Below are 12,998 nucleotides of genomic sequence, written 5' to 3'. Positions count from 1 at the left end.
CCTGGCTCTGAGCAATTCAGATAGTTACACCACTACTCTAAATCTTTGTTGCCTCACCTGGAAAATGTATCTACCTATAGAGCTGAGGTCATGAGCTGTGATTGTTCTGATAAGGCGTCAGGTACTGTTAGGAATTGGAGGCCAGGCTGAAGGGATGGTGCAGAGCCGCCTCAGGATGCTGTAGGCTCCTGAGCAGGAGGAAAGGAGGAGAGAGGTGGGCTGGAGGGAGGATACTGAGTCCAGCTCCAGCTGGGCTCTCAGCGCTTTTCTAACACCTATGAAACAGAGGCAGCCTTCAAGAGTGTGGCCCAGGCTGGAGACAAACCTGAAAATTCTTGTCAGGAGATGATACTGTGTGGGAGTTCCTATATGAAGGGGAGAGATGCCCAGGTGTGGTCTCTCAGTCAAGCATTCTGGGAAATACTAGTCCAGAGATGACTTCAGGGAACACAATGAGGATGCAAGACAGGACAGAGTGTACTTGAAGCTGGGGTCTCTAGATGCAAAGCTGGAGATGGTATCTGGGTGTAGATTCATGGGAGGGTAGGATCCCAGGACCAAGGGATGTCAGAGAAGCAGGGGAAGGAGCCATGCAAAGTTGCCACTACCTTGATCCATGAAGGGGAAGGACCCTGCTGTTGTCCTCCTTGAAATAACTGTGTGGCCTTAGTCACACCCTTCTTAGGAGACTGCTGCTGAGACCCTGTGTGTTCTGGCTTTAAGGGGTTTCTGTCAGCAGAAGGAAGTGTTTCCCCAGTGATAGGCAGGGTAAACTGTTAGCAGTCTGTATTCACAGCAGGACCTGGGGAACAGTCCTACCAGGACCTTACAGAGACAGAGTAGAGTGCACTGCATGTGTCCGTGGTAGAACAGAGCGTGTAGAATCCACGTCTGTTGTTCTGTGATCCAGGGCTTTTCAGAACTCGCTAGTTCTTGTCACATGTGGCTAGCTAGCAAGGTGGACTCAGAGTCAAGAGAATTCCCAGGAAAAGATATGGAGCTGGGGGTGGGATGGGGTGGGGGACTAAAAGAAGGGCAGGCAAACTGACCAAGGAAAGCATAGGAAGAGGAAAAACTGCTCTTCTACGACTCATTTGTTGGATGGGTTTTGTTTTGAGACAGTTTTTTACACTGTAGCCCAGGTGCCCTTCTGGCCTGCAGTGAGTCATGATTTTCCTGTCTCAGCATTCCAAATGCTGGGATTACAGGCATGAGCCAATGTACTGGGCTCTAACAACATTTAACAAGGGGCAGAGAAGCAGCTATGAGTGCCCCATGCTCTATCCCACTCCTGTTCCATCTGAGGGTTTTGTATAGCCAGCCAGGCCTGCAGCGGTTCTGCAAAGATGAGGAGTAGTGTCTGCAGACCAGCCCCAAGTGGACAAGCCCCAGCCTGGTTCTGTGAAAGGTTGCAATGCACCTAAACTGGGCAAACAGAAGCGGTGGACCGGCACATTTGTGGCTGGCGTCAGAGAGGGTCTGGAAACATTCCCTGAAAATAATGAGAGGAAAAACTTTGATTAGTTAAATCCCAGATAATCCTGGCTGATGAAGGCGGATCTGGACTCCTTAACGGATTTAGGGTTCCAAAGGGGATGGCAGAGGCAGCAGACGCTGACCCTAGATCTGCCCATGGTGAGAAGAGGCCAAGAGGAGTCCACATCAGGCTGCCAAAGCACCAAGGTGAGGTGGGAACCTCCCAGCCCATGTCTTTATCTGCCTGGAGATAGGATGGGCATACAGTGTGGGTGAGCTTGGGGGCAGAGCCATCTCTAGTGCCCGGTCTCCTAAACTACTGGAAGTGATTTCCTCCACTTTTGAGGACATTTCAGGAGAGCACGTCCCTGTCTCTTGCTCCTGAGTCTCCATCCTTTGGTGTCAGCTATTGGACTTGCTGCAGCCCTGGGGGTGCAATGGCACAGGATCCTTAGTAGGAAGGGGACCATGAAAACCAATCAGACACACACACACACACACACACACACACACGCACACGCACACGCACACGCACACGCACAGGCACACGCACACGCACACGCACATGCACACGCACACTTTGACTTATTTTATGTGTTAGAGAGGATCATGTGTGCCAGGGGGTGCACTTGTGAAATTCTGAGGACGCCTTGAGAGAGTAGGTTCTCTCCTTCCACTTCATGGGTTCTGGACAATTTGGGTAGTCCAGCTTGGAGCCAAACCCCTTTATCCTCTGAGTCATCTCAAAGGCCCCATCAAAGGATTTCTTGATACCACTTTCCCTTGCCAGTAAGGTACCCAAAGATCCAGCTCTCCCAGAGTCCCTGCAGGCTCCATTCATCTTGCCAGTTGGGAAATAGGCAGCATTGGGGTGCCTCTGTTCAGGAATAGCAGGACCCCTTAAGTCCTCAGAGCCCTAATCCAGTTCCTTCCTCAGCCAGGCTCTGCCTCAGTTTCCCCATTTCCCTTCCTGTGTTCCATGAGACCACTTGATTTATATGAATGACCTCTCATCTGCAAAATGGGTTTATTTGGTAAGATCTTTCTTAGGAGGTTAGAAACAGATGTGGTCTGGGCTGTTCCCAGGGGCTGAGGCCAGATGTTCCTCCCACCGCCAACCTTTTGGTTTATTTGTGTCTCTGGCATCTACTTGGTGTATGTGGAGTCTGTCGTCTTGGTGGCCTTCTGCCTCCTAAGGTAGAACCTAGGAGAGGGTGGCCCTAAGATCTGGATCTTGGCTGCAGCCCGGAGGCAAGGTCGCTGGAGCCTTTTAAACTTGCAGGTGGCCATGGCTGAATCACCTACCCAGGCTACAGACCACAAAAGAGTGGACTCTTGGGTGTATTTCTTAACTGCGAGCCAAATTTGGATTTACAAATGATCATGCTGCTGGTTGGCAAGGCTCTGTATCTCTGGTGTCTCCCCTAAATCCAAAGGTGAATTTTGGGCAACATTGCTGGCAGAGCTGAAAAGAACCACCTCCCACCCCTCCCGTGAGCAACTCAGGACAATTATCCTGAAGGAAAGTTACTGGTTTGTTAATCCAGGAGAACAGCTTGGAGGGGAGATTTGGGTCTTCCTTTAATAATGGAAAGTTAATGCGCAGCCTCTTGTCATTGTCTTTCTTAGAGTCCCTGGTTTAATCCTCTGGCTTAGTCGTGGCGCCCCTCACACAGCGAAGACAGTAAGGGAGACGTGCTGTGCAGGGCTCTGACCCGCTCCCACAAGGAGGAAGCCGCGCCACTTCCCCGTAGGTCTCCAAAAGCTGCGGCTCCCTGTCTGGGCGACCTCAGACTGCAAACCAGGCGATTGTAAGAAGCGCAGAAGAGCAGGGACCCAAGGAAGGATGGGCCAGGAGTGGCTTGCTCATGTGTTTTAATTAGCTCCAATTTCAACAAATACGGAATTCCTACGTGTCAATCAGGTTGTCTTTGGATAATCATAAAACAGGACAGTAATTTGTTAGTTTCAGGGAGGAGTCCCAATAGATGGACCTGTTTTATTCCACGCTCCCACCCATTTAGGACTGGTGAATCAAATACCGGTACACCGTTATACTAAAACAATATCCATTGCTTACGTAAAATTAAAATTTCACTGGGCTGCATGTATTTTTATTAATCCTGCCCACGGTCTTAGCCCTCCTAGTCTACATCTGCCTCTCCTCCTCTCTCCTTTGCCTTTCGCAGCTCTTGCGGATTTGAGAATTTCTTACATTCTACTGTCCAGCCCTTAGAGATCTAGCGAGGGGAGGGTTTGGCTGGAGGGAGAGTGGCGGGCCTTGAGTTAAATACAGAATGTCAGCTTCTTTCCTCCAGGGATTTTCAGACTGGGCGCTGGAGTTGAAGGGGCTGGCCGGCTGGCGTGGTTTGGGTGGTAGCGAGAGGGATGTGCTTGAGAACCCGCCCAAGGCATTACAGGGCAGCTGGGCGTGTAAGGTTTTGGAAGGCCAGGAGTGTCCAGAAGGGAGACCCATCAGGATGTGGAACTTGTGGGTTTCATAGGGGTGGGCAGACAACACAGCCCTTGTTGCTCACTTTTCCTCCCCTTCCAGAGAATAGGGGGGTGGGGTGGGTAAGGGACAGCTGGAGAGAGAAAAGAGGTGACTAGGAGGACCGCAGTAGGGGGCCAACAACTCAGGGGAGGGGAGCTGGTGGCGTCTGCACCTCTCTGGTGGGAGCCTGGATGCGTCTGCTCCCTGCTGATTGGCGCCTTCTAGACCTTCTAGGTCTCACGGAACAACCTCCCCAGCATAAAAGGCGTCGCTTGAGCTAGCCTCTTTTGCATAGGTGACCAGGAGGGACTCAACGGCCCTCGCCTGGCCTAGAGAGCTGACAAGCATGACCGGACGGGACGGGCTTTCAGATGGGCGCTCTAGGAGTAGAGCCCTGGCGCCAGGCTGTCCTCCCACCGGCTCTCGCCTTCGAAGCTTCGCCATCAACGACCTGCTGGGCTTGGAAGCGGACTTGCCGACTCCGGCTGGATCCGGGTTAGGATCCAGCTGTGAAGCTCCAGCGGAGGCTGCGGGGCCCAGGCCAGGACTCTGCGGTTCCTGCCCTGCTCGCGGGGCTCTCCCGCTGGGGCTGGGCCTCCTCTGCGGCTTCGGGGCGCAACCCCCCTCCGCGGCCGCTGCTCGTGCGCGCTGCCTGCTCCTCGCTGATCTGAGGCTCCTGCCACCCGCAGGACTCGAGTCTGCGGTCGCCCAGAACCCCGTCCGCCCTCTGCCTGCGCCCGGCTGCCCGCAGCGCAGCGAGAGCGTCTCCACGTCGGGTAATTAGGCAAAACTTCCCGACCCCAATCCTCGAATGGTCCAGAAGCACCTGGGTAACGAATGCTTGGTCGCCCTTCGAGGCACCTTAGATCTTGGGAGGTGGGAATCCCAAAGGGAGCCCAGTCCCAACGTGGGTTGGGGGTGGAGTAGGGTTGTCCGCTGTACCTCATGTTTTGTTCGGAGTCCACCAGTTTTTCTCAGGAAAAAAAAGTCTTGCACTGTGGGGAAAGAGAAGGAACCTAAGACATTCATTCCACAGGGCAAGAAACTGGGAGGCTGGAGATATGAGAGGGAGGAGAGAGAATTATGCAAAAAACCGCGGACCTAGTGAAACTCTGTCCTGCAGAGCGCCCGGCTAGGTAGGCAGAGTGGAGTCTGATGAGCAAAGAGGGGCCGGTCTCTGTGGCTCTCAACGGGAAACCGACTTTATTGCATACTCCTTGCCTCTATTGGATGAAATGAAACTCTGTTTGTTGTGTCGTTAAAATCCAAAGGGCTATATCTTCATAGGGTGGCTTCTCCGAATATTAATAAAAGGAAAGGTAAAATGCAAGTAAATTTTATTCTGCAAGAGCATTTCCTGCGGAAACAGCATCATGTGACTGGTGAGAAATTCTGTCGCCTTAAAAGAAAAAAGAAACGGTTGACATTGATTTAAATACTAGAATGTCAGTCCAATATATGCAAATATTATCATTTCCATGTAATCAGTATAAGACAATTATGCTTTGGGGAATATTAAGTTTTCCAACCAGACAGTGTTTTATATCTGCCACAAGTCTTAGTGGCCACTTCTCACGCATTTCCTCACCCCAAGTATCCAGTGGCTTCCGGACACTCCTCACCACAACATAGAATATTATAATCCGGGTATGCCGTTTTGTGGTGATACCATTGATATAGAAACAAAATTGGTGTTCTTTCATTGCTTTTGACGTCACTCACTTAAAAACTATTTTGGGGGCAATTCTACTTTTGAATAATGAATCTGATAATTGTTTAGCTTCTAGCTTTCCTTATCCTGAGCTCTTTTGCTACATTGAATATGGGTAGACAGCTGCACAGTTGAATGGTATTGTTTCCAGGGGAATCTATACATTACGAGGACATGTATGTCATGCATGCATAACCTTCCTGGGCTGGAGAATGGGTGCATCAGGGCAGGGTGAGTTCTGACAGATTCTGACATAACAAACCCTGCCTCTCAGAAATGTCCACCTGGGGAGAGGCATGCTGGAGCAGGGTGGGCATTCAACTTCGGAATTCTGGTTAGAAAAGACAGTAAGTAGCCAAGAAGTATTGGCTTTACAGAATAGGAAATTTGGATCCCAACTTCATCACTGCAACTTGACCTTGTGTGACCTGGAAGGGCAATAATACCAGCTGCCTTTGTCTTTTTATTTATGAGGAATAATTGAAATAGTGCCGACGGTATCTGGAATGTGGGAATTGCTCTCCTGGCTTGTGCATATCACTAAGTACATTCTACATTCTTAACAGACACACGATGTTAGCCCTCACATTAAATTATAGCAAAATACATAGCTCAAAATATAGCAAAACTTCCGCATTTTCAGAGAGTTATCTTCTTGTACCAACAGATGGGGACAGTCCATCTGAAGAAAAGAGTGACCTGAAGATGTCCCCAACCCCGGGCAAGAGGAAGAAACGGAGGCACAGGTAGGGGTCCTGGCTTCTCTGCTTACCTTTCCTCAGATGGACACAACCCTACTGTCTTTGAGAACAGCATCTGAGAATGTAGAGGATCCAGCAGTCTACTGGTGGGTATGAGAACCACATAGCCATTTTCAAAGATGACCCATAGTTCTCAGGAGGCTACAGGAAAATCTGTACAATTCTAAAGACATGATTTTGTGGGTTTATAAATGGGTTTTATCTTTCTGGCATATTTCCTGTGTATTTCTTGCACTCTACAGGACAGTTTTCACTGCCCATCAACTAGAAGAACTGGAGAAGGCATTTGGTGAGGCTCACTACCCTGACGTGTATGCCCGGGAAATGCTGGCTGTGAAAACAGAGCTCCCTGAAGACCGAATACAGGTGTCTAGTGGCACTCTTTCTCTTTTCTAAAGACACTGCAGAGAACATGTCACTCCTGCACACAGTGAACAGCTCACAGCCACTCAGAAAAGCCTCGTATGGTCCTCTTCATTGAGAACTGAGAGTGACCCAGTTAAAGGCACTAAAAGGCACTCTCTGGCCATTTCATGCCCTTTCCCCTTCTATCATCTTTAACCTATCCTCAAATATTACACAATTGTGAGCCATCAAGATGGCCTAGTGGGTTAAGGCACCTGCCACCAAAAAGACTTACACCGGAACTGAATCCCTGGGACCCACTTAGTAGGAGAGTACTACTTCTTGCAAATTGTTCTCTGACCTCCATATGTGTACTTGTTACACCAACTTCTACACTCACGCACACAAAATTAATAAAAATGATGTTTAAAGAAAGTACGCAATTGTGTGTTGAACTAGAAGACTGCATGAAGACATATTAGTAAAAACGTTTAGTTCTCATCTTTAGTTCTTAAAGAAATCACCGTATACAGCCTGAGTTCGTGTCACGCGGTGCTGTCTCCGCATAGGCGTATCCACCCTGAAAGTTCTCTTGTGCTGGCGGACATGCTCTCTGTTGGAAGAGCTGCCAGTGACTTGCTGCTCTAAGTTTCAGTATATCATGTATTGTTTAAATTAATGTATTTTCTTTAGGAGAAATAGCAGCGATCCATCAATCGATATTTGAAGGGGCCATTACCGCTGTAGATTTTCTAACCAGAAAAATCAGGAAACGCTGTAGGCAGCCCCTTTATAAACACACTGCAGGAAAGGGTCCTTTTCATTCCTTATTTTTGCTTTCCGACTCCTTAAAAAACTTCAGAGGAAGCAACTCCTATGTTATTCCCATGATGTTGAGTCCTTGCGGATTTGGAAGGCTGCTGCTATGCTGGCCTTCAGGCTTGTGGGTGCGGAAGGGACCCTTTGCAGACCCAGAGTCCCGGAGCGCACGCGCTTCTCCTCACCTCCCACCCCACCCCCGTTTTTATAGTGTCTCTTCTCGATCTTCTCGGCCTCCTCTCTGCCTCTAACCAGGTCTGGTTCCAGAACCGGCGGGCCAAGTGGCGCAAGCGAGAGAAGCGCTGGGGCGGCAGCAGCGTCATGGCTGAGTACGGACTCTATGGGGCCATGGTGCGCCACTGCATCCCACTGCCAGATTCGGTGCTCAACTCCGCGGACAGCCCGCACGGCTCCTGCGCGCCCTGGCTTCTGGGTAAGTCCTGGCTGAGAACAAGACCAGAGAGATGGGCGGGGTCCTCACCAAGGATTTGCAGAGCAAAGCAGGACAGGTCTCAGGTTTAGGCCCAGTCTGGACTCTTTAATTCCTAGCCTTAATTTTCGTTGGAACTGTGGAGGCAGTGTATGGGAAAGTCCGCTTAGGTTATTCACACTGGTAAATATGTATTAAAAACTTATAAATAGACAGAGATCTGTCTTGTGTTTGATACATATTTTCAAAGTGGTGAATGCTGCTTGAAAGTTTAGAAACTATACAGTTTAGAGTGTAAGGTTAATAGGGCCATGCAGAGCAGGGAGAATCTAAAGCATTCCGTTCTGTTCACATAGCTGAAGTAATAGGCCAGGTCCTGGACCGATTTAACGAATGTGTTCTAGATTAGTAAGTAAGTAGTGCCCCTACTGGTGAGGTCAAGCCCTTTCTGGTGCACTTACCCCTTAACTGATCTGCTTGGGTTCAGAGTTTGCAGGCTTGGGTCACAAGATGATCACTGCCAGAAAATTAGGTGGATCGTAGTGGGATTTTAGGTTGGGAAAGTTCAGCAAATAATTTTCCGGCCGGGTGCTGTGCTGAGAACCGGAGATACAGCCTGGACTTTGCCTAAGGACGGAAGAGATTAGAGAGAGGCGGGCATGGAGAGCCAAGCCCAGTCCCCAGAAAGCACATGAACAGGGGTCCTTGAGGCGTGGGCCTTAGGTGCTGAGCTAGGGTTTGTTGCTTATCCAAGCAAACGTGAAGTCGCTGTGTCACCCAACAAAGCAATTTTGCAGGAGTGACAGCTGGTGGATAGGGCCTTCTAAACCCTGATGCTGGGAGATCACTACTTCGTGGCTCTCCTTTAGGCCCGAGAGGAACATTGACGAAGAAAAATATAGAGACAGAAAGAACAGTGAGAAGAAAGGAATGTACTTAATTGCTGAATTTAAAAATATTTTTGAGCCTGATGTGGTGGTGGTACATGCCTTTGATCTGAGTACCTGGGAAGCAAGGGCAGGCGGATCTCTGTGAGTTTGAGGTCAGTCTGGTCTATAATAGCAAGATCCAGGACAGTCAGGACTACATAGACAGACCTTGCCTCAAAAACAAACAAACAAACAAGCCCCGGTGGTTTTTGTTTTTTGTTTTTTTTTCTTCTTCCAGGAATGCATAAAAAGTCTACAGGGATGAGAAAACCAGAAAGTGAAGACAAGTTAGCCGGACTCTGGGGTTTTGACCACCTCAAAGAAGGTGCTAAAAAGGATGGACCTGAAAGGGGCCCAGACAAAACGAGCCTGAACCCTGAGGACAGCTTGGAAGATGTGGCCATTGACCTGTCCAGCTCTTCCAGGCAGGAGACAAAGAAAGTGCCCCCGGAATCCAGTGATCAGGGATGCTCCCATGTTCCAGGGCTGCAGGTGCCCCAGCCCCCAAAGGTGGGACCCTCATGAGACCAACAGATTTGCCCCTCCCCCACAGTGGAAATATGCATATTTCTCACAAGCAATTTTTAGGAGATAAGACTGATCAAGACAAACACCTTCAGTTTGATTTTCTTCCTGAAACATCTGGATAAGAGGCAGCATTACAATATTGAATATATATTGATCTAGGGGAAGTTCCATTTAATTCTAGAAGGGAGAACATTTGTACAATCTCTTGAATCACTCAGTTTGGTATAAAATTTTGTTTCTCCTTTGTAGAATTTGAGTAGGGAAGATCTGAAGTTTAAAGATAATTTTAGGGATGGGGTATGATGTAGCCCAGTTGATAGCACACATGAAGGCCTGTGGTCAATCCCCAGCACCACATGAACAGATGTGGTGGCACACACCTGTAATTTCTGCACTCAGGAGGTAGAAACAAGGGATCAGATGTTTAAGAGCATCCCAATTAACTTGGGCTACACAAGACGAGAGAGAAAGAGAGAGAGAGAGAGAGAGAGAGAGAGAGAGAGAGAGAGAGAGAGAGATTATTTCTACCTGCATCATTTGAGATGTGGTTCAATCATTAAGAGTGCTGTTCTGACCTCTTCACTCTAAGAACATTTGGATTTGTTTGGTTTTGTTGAGATAGGCAGGGTCTTGCTGTGCAGCCCAGGCTAGCTTCAATTTCATGATCTCCTGCCTCAACCTCTCCAGTGCTGGGGTTACAGGTGTGAATATAATTGTTTTACACTCCTAGGAGAAGTTTCTAAAAAGATGAATGAACGAATGGATGCTATATCACTTTTCCTTGAACTGGGTCTTAGACTTTCTTGTTTTCACAGTAGGCAGTAATTTTGTGTTGAGCGTCACTTGATAGGTATTGAATACCTAAACAACAAAGAAAGCCATACTCTCCTCCTCTGAAATCACCTGGAGCCATGTTTAGGCAATTGTTAGATATCTGGAGACTGTCAGACCTGATTTCTTGGTCCTTTTGAATTTATGTTTGGAAGCACTTTAGTGATGTGGATTCATGAATGTTTTCTTTCCTGTATTTCCTTTGCTGTTTATTTATTATTTAAAAATAAACATGTGGTATGCCTGGCTCAAGGCTATTTGCTGGTCCCTTGAAGGGCTCTCCCCTCTGTCCCTTTTTAGGGAGCAGGCACAGCAGGTTGTCTTTCAGGCTCCTGTGTAGCACACTGTGGGACAGTGGCCCTGGCTGAGTCACCTTTTGGAGTTCATTGTCTGAAGAAGGGTTGTCTGTTTTGGGCCTCTTCCTCTGCAAATTATCTCAGGAATCCATCAGCTTGGGTACACTCTCTCTCTCTCTCTCTCTCTCTCTCTCTCTCTCTCTCTCTCTCTCTCTCTCTCTCACACAGTCTCTTCAAATGAAAAAATGGAGCTATTTTTATCCATGTTAGTTCCATAGTGTTGAATACTACTGATTATACACTATGGAATAATTAAGTCTGCTCACTTTGGTTTATTCTGGCTGTTACTGATCCTGGCTGAGTCCTGGGACTGAACGTTGGTGAAAACCAGAAGTCCTTCCATCCTTCTTGCCTAGAGAGGGCAGCCCTTGCTCTGAGCCCTGGGCCACACTCATCTGGTTTCTTGTATCTCATTAGGACAGTGTGAGTGGGTGGGTGTTCACATACATTTTTCTTTTAAAAATTAATTTATTATTTTTAATTTATGTGCATTACATGTTCAAGAGCCCATAGAGGCCCGAGAGAGTATTGGATTCCCTGGAATTAAGAGTTATAGGCTGTTGTGAGCTACTTTGGGTGCTGGGAACTAAACTCTGGTCCTCTACAAGAGCAGTAAGCATTCCTAACTGCTGAACCATTCCTCCAGCCCCTTCTCACACATTTTTATCATGCACTATCCTCAGATTCTTGCTCCCGTCCTTCATCTTTAATTTATCAAAAGTTGAGTTTGAGGAAGGGAGCCAGTAACTGTTGTGTGTTTCCTCAGACCTGAAGAAAATGAGCAGATCCTGGAAGCTCGGAAAGTTACAAAATTCATGCAGCTCCTCCCCAGGGTTATGGGAACGAAATAGTTTCAGGGAAGGGGAGACTGTCCAGCCAGATGGGTCTGCCTGCACAATACACAGGGCGCCCTAGAGTTTCAGCTGCTGCGAGTCAATGTCCATGCTGTGGTGGGCTTTTTGCTCACACGGCTGCTTTTGAGTCAACCATGTACCTGTAAGTGACCCCCATAAACTCACTGGTTCACTAGGCTAGACTTGGGTGGAATTGTTTCTGTGGTCTGTTGTCAGTGTTCTGTCTGGAATAAATTCAAATTTGCTCACATATCCCCAGGAAAAGTGACACCACACCCATGCAACTTGCATGCATTACACTCATAAAATCTTAATAAAGTGTTAACGTTGTCTGTGAATTGTCCCACAGTGAGATCTGTGAGATGATGGTAAAATGTCACTGAGTGAGAAATCCTCTAGAGGGGAAAACAGATAGGAGTAGAAATAAAGAGGTATAAAGTACAGTGAAAATGAATAAGTGACACTTGACAATTGGTTCTGAATAAATGTATGAACAACGGGCAAATTTCTCTGAAATATTGTAAAGAAGAAATATTGTAAAGGAGATACCAGAAATAATGTGAGAAAAAGGGGAAATCATATATTTATATAATAAATGCATGTATATATGTATAAATATTTTTCTTTTTTCCTTGACATGAACTTTTGCTACGTTGCCCAAGCTATTTTGATTTTCTTGGGTAAAAAGATCCTCCTGCCTCAGCCTCCTCAGTAGCTGGACCACAGCTATGTGATCACCCAGCCAAAACTATGTTAAATATGTAAGAAAACCCTATAGCCCAGTGGGGTATTTGGGAGACTGAGGATTTCAAGTTCTAGGCTAGCCTGAGCTACACAGTGGGATCTCATTCCTTTGTTTTTTTCAAGATAGGGTCTTACTATGTAGCCATGGATGTCCTAGAACTCACTATGTAGATCAGGCTGGCCTCCAACTCAGAGATCTATCTGCCTCTGCCTTCCAAGTGCTGGGATTTAAGGCCTGGCCATGAAATCTTGTTTCAAAAAGTAAAATAAAATCACTTTTCACAACTAAAATGGCTGGTATGTTCATTAATTTGCTTTAAAAAGCCATTAAGAAATGGGCTGTGGATATGGCTCAGTGATTAAGAGCACTTGTTGCTCATTCAGAGAACCTAGGTTCAGTTCTCAGCACTCACACAAAAGCTCAGAACCATCTATAACTCCAGCTATGGGGGATTCAATGCCCTTTTTCTGCCTTTGTGGGCACTAGGCATGCATAGAATACATAAACATATATGCAGAGAAAATACACACATAAAATAAAACAAACAAACAAAACAATGAAATTCAAACCCATAAGGCTTTTATTAGGGGAAAATCTACAAAAGGTATATTTTTTGAGAAAATACACATTACTAACATTGAATCAACAAAAGTACAAAGTATGTGTGGTACTTTGAATGTAATTGGCCCCCATAAGCTCATAGGAATGGCATTATTAGG

The 12,998-nt window shown here is 47.2% G+C and overlaps 1 protein-coding gene across 2 annotated transcripts; it reads left to right on the top strand.

Moving 5' to 3' along the window:
* The first annotated feature begins 4,316 nt into the window (after window positions 1-4,316).
* On the top strand, window positions 4,317-9,902 carry Vsx1 (visual system homeobox 1). Of its 2 annotated transcripts, none has more exons than XM_006985547.2 (5): window positions 4,317-4,746; window positions 6,349-6,427; window positions 6,685-6,808; window positions 7,862-8,039; window positions 9,204-9,902. In XM_006985547.2, exons 1-5 carry the CDS (start codon window positions 4,317-4,319, stop codon window positions 9,488-9,490), a joined length of 1,098 nt encoding a protein of 365 aa, XP_006985609.1. In that variant the 3' UTR covers window positions 9,491-9,902. The 2 variants fall into 2 exon arrangements, with proteins under 2 accessions (XP_006985609.1, XP_076424851.1); XM_076568736.1 differs by lacking the exon at window positions 4,317-4,746 and adding an exon at window positions 5,997-6,028.
* Window positions 9,903-12,998: the final 3,096 nt, after the last annotated feature.

This window comes from Peromyscus maniculatus, chromosome 4 (assembly GCF_049852395.1).
Source record: "Peromyscus maniculatus bairdii isolate BWxNUB_F1_BW_parent chromosome 4, HU_Pman_BW_mat_3.1, whole genome shotgun sequence".
Classification (NCBI taxonomy): Eukaryota; Metazoa; Chordata; class Mammalia; order Rodentia; family Cricetidae; genus Peromyscus; species Peromyscus maniculatus.
Note: the sequence above shows the minus strand (reverse complement) of the source record. Positions and strands in the feature narration are given on the sequence as shown.